The 6000-nt window shown below is 42.9% G+C and overlaps 1 protein-coding gene across 1 annotated transcript in view; it reads left to right on the top strand.

Moving 5' to 3' along the window:
* Positions 1–581: 581 nt before the first annotated feature.
* LOC124552513 (multiple epidermal growth factor-like domains protein 11) overlaps positions 582–6000 on the top strand; it is a 159153-nt gene continuing 153734 nt past the window's right edge. Inside the window, exon 1 of the mRNA XM_047126802.1 lies at positions 582–699. Within this exon, the coding sequence (XP_046982758.1) occupies positions 596–699 (104 nt within the window). The 5' untranslated portion in view covers positions 582–595. The remainder of the gene's footprint in view (positions 700–6000) is intronic.

Below are 6000 nucleotides of genomic sequence, written 5' to 3'. Positions count from 1 at the left end.
AGCCATGTATGGAAGTGAAACGTGGACGATAAATAGTTTGGACAAGAAGAGAATAGAAGCTTTCGAAATGTGGTGCTACAGAAGAATGCTGAAGATTAGGTGGGTAGATCACGTAACTAATGAGGAGGTACTGAATAGGATTGGGGAGGAGTTTGTGGCACAACTTGACTAGAAGGGACCGGTTGGTAGGACATGTTCTGAGGCATCAAGGGATCGTAAATTTAGTAGTGGAGGGCAGCGTGGAGGGTAAAAATCGTAGAGGGAGACCAAGAGATGAATACACTAAGTAGATTCAGAAGGATGTAGGTTGCAGTAGGTACTGGGAGGTGAAGAAGCTTGCAGAGGATAGAGTAGCATGGAGAGGTGCATCAAACCAGTCTCAGGACTGAAGACCACAACAACAACCTCAGTTAAAATTAAAGAGACAGCGCGTGAGAGAGAGCAAAGCCGCGAGGCGAGACGCTGTGGGAGAGGGAAGTTGTCGCGGCGCTGGCGCTGCGCGTAGAGATAGCGCGGTCCGTAGGAAGTTGACTCACGCGCCTGCCGCATCCCCATCTGACCGCCAGTAGTCTAAGCGGGCAAACAGCAGTGCGCCATGGCTGTCGTCCTGGAAACATCTGCCGCGCTGACAGCCGTCTTCACTTTCCTACTGGCGACGACTGGCACCGCGGCAAACCACACCTGCACCAGGAAAGTCGCGTACGTACCTGCTGCGAGCTACCAACACCCCTGATACAACTATCTCCTTCGTCCTGTAACAAAGCTGGTGGATCCTTCCTCCCCCCCCCCCCCCCCGTCATTTTTTCTCCCCCTCCCCTCCCTATTAAAAATGTTTATTTTCTTGCAATTTGATTTGATCCATTATAAATGGTTTTTGAAAGCCTGCGGCTGTGAAAACATAAGTAAATCTTCTGCTACCAGTCACGATTTTTCTTTATTTACTTTTTGCACCACGCGTTTCGGAAAATGATACTCATTTTCAAGTGAGTTTTGTGTGTGTATTAAGCCATTCCTATTGATGTTGTCAATCTGCATCTACATCTACATTTATACTCCGCAAGCCACCCAACGGTGTGTGCCCGAGAGCACTTTACGTGCCACTGTCATTACCTCCCTTTCCTGTTCCAGTCGCGTGTGGTTCGCGGGAAGAACGACTGTCTGAAAGCCTCCGTGCGCGCTCTAATCTCTCTATTTTTACATTCGTGATCTCCTCGGGAGGTATAAGTAGGGGGAAGCAATATATTCGATACCTCATCCATATACGCACCCTCTCGAAACGTGGACAGCAAGCTACACCGCGATTCAGAGCGCCTCTCTTGCAGAGTCTGCCACTCGAGTCTGCTAAACATCTCCGCAACGCTATCACGGTTACCAAATAACCCTGTGACGAATCGCGCCGCTCTTCTTTGGATCTTCTCTATCTCTTCCGTCAACCCGACCCGGTACGGATCCCACACTGATGAGCAATACTCAAGTACAGGTCGAACGAGTGTTTTGTAAGCCACCTCCTTTGTTGATGGGCTATATTTTCTAAGGACTCTCCCAATGAATGTCAACGTGGCATCCGCCTTACCAACAATTAATTTTGTATGATCATTCCACTTCAAATCGTTCCGTATGCATACTCCCAGATATTTTACAGAAGTAACTGCTACCAGCGTTTGTTCCGCTATTATATAATCATACAATAAAGGATCCTTCTTTCTATGTATTCGCAATACATTACATTTGTCTATGTTAAGGGTCAGTTGCCACTCCCTGCACCAAGTGCCTATCCTCTGCATATCTTCCTGCATTTCGCAACAATTTTCTAATGCTGCAACTTCTCTGTATACTACAGCATCATCCGCGAAGAGCCGCATGGAACATCTGACACTATCTACTAGGTCATTTATATATATTGTGAAAATCAATAGTCCCGTAACACTCCCCTGTGGCATGCCAGAGGTTACTTTAACGTCTGTAGACGTCTCTCCATTGATAACAACATGCTGTGTTCCGTTTGCTAAAAATTCTTCAATCCAGCCACACAGTTGGTCTGATATTCCGTAGGCTCTTACTTTGTTTATCAGGCGACAGTGCGGAACTGTATCGAACGCCTTCCGGAAGTCAAGGAAAACGGCATCTACCTGGGAGCCTGTATCTAATATTTTCTGGGTCTCATGAACAAATAACGCGAGTTGGGTCTCACACGATCGCTGTTTCCGGAATTCATTTGATTCCTACAGAGTAGATTCTGGGTTTTCAGTCTGCTTAATTTCGTTGACTTTTACTGCAATATAAAGAAACAAGCGATTTTTTAGTTGTTTATCGATTATTTTTGGTGAAGTTAGTGGCGAAATTTAGAAGAATTTGTACTTACAGTTTCCTAATTGTCCATTTGTGCAGAGTGTCACTCACTAAACAAATGGACGATTAGAAAACTGTTAGTACAAATTCTTCTAAATTTCGGCACTAACTTGACCAAAAAGAATCGATAACCAACTAAAAAATCGCGTCTTTCTTATATATTGCTGTAAAAGTCAACGAAATGAAGCAGACACTCACACATAGACATCATTAGAAATGGCTTAATACACACAAAAAACGTTCTTGAAAATGGGAATCATTTCCCGAAACGCGTCGTGCAAAACTAAATAAAGAAAAATTGTGACTGGTAGCAGAAGATTTATTTTCTTCCAAATATCTTTGAGATTATAACACTTATACAGTGTAACAAAAATGTGCGGTACAAATTTCACGTTTCTCACACGTAGATCAAGAAATTATGTCATATCAAACGCTTTGTTTGCATGTTACAACTCATCTTCCCCAAACTCATTAATCATGGGAAACGCTCAAGAGCAGAATGTTACAATCATGGGGAACTTGCGCTCTTGGTGACGTCTGCCTATATTGTGCACCGCCAGTGTTTTGTTTTACATGTCCCTGTTGCCATGCGACGTACGTGATTGTTTGTTTACATGTAACATCAGCTGTTCCAGCTATCAGTAAGTCCGTTGCAAGCACGCAGGTTAACTACGTAGTATTAATCACAGAGTCCGCTCGTGAAGAGGCAGTGTACATAAATGTAGAGATGGCAGTAGCCCGTTTGATATATGGATTAGCTGACGGCAATGGTGCTCGCGCTAAACGTTTGTACTGGCAGATTTCCAGGACGAAGGTGCCCCGACAGAAAAACATTTGAAGGCATTGATCTTCGACTTAGGGAACAGGGGGCATTGAAGCCTGATTATCGCTACCGGGAGAGACCTAGGAAGACGAAGACACCGCAACGGGAGGCAGCAATTATGTAACTTTTGCATTTCTTGCTTTTGTGTTTTCGTTTTCTTCAAAGCCAAGAGAAGAGATGAAGCGGTAGCCCAGCGTAGAGCCTGCACCTACCATCATGTATTTTTGATTTTCAAGTGTTAAAAAACATAAGATTTTTTCTGTTCCTCGGTAAGAACAACTCACTCACTGTTAATGAACGAAGGTAGACGCACGTTATTTTAGAGTGAAATCCGCGGTAGCCATTTTGGTTGTGAGAATAAGTAAAAAGTCTGTATTTTTCATGTACGTAGAAGAAAGAATATAGCAGTATTTCACCAGTGAAAAATTGAGTTATTATTACAAGTAGTACTGTAATATACGGGGTGTCCAAAAAGTCTGTCCGCAGTGCCGTATTATTCTTCACCTCTCCCAACATTCCACTGTTTCGTTTATCTCAGCCAGCGTCAGTAGTATCGTTGGTGTGTGTCGTTCCTGTTGACGTCAACGTTTATGTTTATCCCTTTGTTTCGTTTTTGTCACTGTTAAAATGCTAACCATTAGAACGTGTGTTTTTAGTCGAACAAGTGTTCAAAGCCAGCGGAAAATACAGTTTCAGTTCGTCTAACATTTAATTCAGTTTTCCCGGAGACAACACTCCAACATCGCGATACTATGCGAGATTTGACTAATAAAGTTCGAAGTACGGGTTCAGTGACAGATGCACCGAGAAGTGGTCGTCCTAACATTTTGTATGAGGATAAAGTACCCGATAATTCCGATAAAATGTCCACGAGTCCGACCAAGTCAGTAAGAAAAGTCGCCCACGAAATCGATGTTAGTGTCGGAACGGCACACTCAGCTGTAAGGAATAAATCAGAACTTTTTCCCGTACAAAGTGACAGTCGTGCAAGAACTGAAAAATACTGGTCATGGCAAGAGACTGCATTATTGTCAGTGGTTCAAAAATTTCGTTCAATAAAATGAAAGGGATATTCTTAATGAAACGTTTTTCACTGATGAGGTGTGGTTTCATTTATCCGGGTACGTGAACTCGCAAAATTCTCGAATGTGGAGTACTGCAAATCCGTTGTGTATTCATGAGGAATCACTTCATTCTGTGAAAATAGGAGTTTGGATTGCAATTTCTAGACGTCGGATTGTGGGTCGCATATTTTTCAACGAAACAATAGACGCACAACGATTCTGATATGATATTCTCTACCCATTCACAGGAGTGAAATACTGAACGGTTATTTTCAACAAGATGGTGCAACCGAACATACGGCTCGCGTTTCAATGTCACTGCTTGCTGATGTTTCTCAGAATTTCACAGGGACTTTGGCCTCCACGATCGCCTGACCTAACACCACCCGACTTTTCCTTCTGGGGTGCAGCGAAAGCAACTGTCTATAAAAACCGTCCAAAATCCATCGATGAATTGAAAACTGCAATATCCACTTTCACTGTTTCTGTTACAGAAGAAATGTTACAGCTTGTGTTTGTAAACGTGATTAGACGAATTGAATTGTGTATTCAGCCACAGGGGGAGGGGGGGGGGGGAGGGGGGGCGGGCTTTCAACACTTAACGTGAAAATCTGTAAGTAAAGATGAATATTCAATAAATTAATAACTTGTATTTCACTGAGTTTCATTTCGGTATATTCACTGCGGCATACGGCACACGCGGCTAACTATCATACGGCACCGTACGGCACGGCGGAGAGAAATTTTGAACAGCCCGTATAAAAATCCAAGAAGCCACCTGTGTTATTACGAAGATCCGACTACAAAGTGAATGATGGACATATCAAGATTTTGTAGGTGGATACTGCGATCGGGCATAGTATTATTAATTGCTAAGCATACATCTACAACAAGAGAAAGACTATTTCGTTTATGTGGAAGTATCTCATTATTTCCATGTATCTAAACATTTATTATTTTTTATTACATTATACAATTCTTCACGCAACTGTCGACGAGCCTTGTGTCAGCACAAGACATGTAGCTGCAACACTGAACGCTGGCCACGTGATTGTCTGGCGGCTGTTACACAAGATCCAGCTGTATCCATACCATTTACAGCGTGTGCAGGCACTATTAGCAGCTGATTTTCCTGCACGTGTACTCTTCTGCAAATGGTTAATTCAACAAAGTGTCAACTCTAATTTTAGTGCAACAGTGCTGCTCCCAGAGGCGTCGTTTCAACGAGATCAGATTATGAATTACCACAATCGGCATGGGATAAATTCTAGTGCCCGATCTTCGACCATAAATATAATAGACTGGCCCTGACGTCATTTTCGTGGCTCCAACATCTCTGGGCTGAAGTCACGTGAATGTTGGCAAAACATGGTTGTTTGGTGTTGCGCTTATGGTTGTACTCAGCGTTTTGTCGGGGAAATGGCATTACATTTCACGTTTAAGTGTTTCTATGACAGTGCAGATGCGTTTATTGAAATCCGCTGAAGTGACTTTTATATGTTTTTTTACACTTGAAGTAGAGTATCACGTAAATTAAAGTGTTGAAAGTGATGCCTTTAAAGTCAGACTCATGTTACATTTTGGAAAGTATCTGTGATAATTCGGTTACAGAAGTAAGTATAATCGTTTCTGGTTCCTCCTCTTAGGTTCCCTAAGGACGAAAACCGAAGGCAGCTTTGGATACAGGCCCTGAAACGGAAAAACTTTAAGCCATTTGCACATACGCGTCTTTGCTCGAAGCACTTCGCGGAGAAGTGTTTTGAT

Source organism: Schistocerca americana, chromosome 10, assembly GCF_021461395.2.
Source record: "Schistocerca americana isolate TAMUIC-IGC-003095 chromosome 10, iqSchAmer2.1, whole genome shotgun sequence".
In the NCBI taxonomy this organism is placed as follows: domain Eukaryota; kingdom Metazoa; phylum Arthropoda; class Insecta; order Orthoptera; family Acrididae; genus Schistocerca; species Schistocerca americana.
This window is presented reverse-complemented; position numbering and strand designations above follow the sequence as displayed.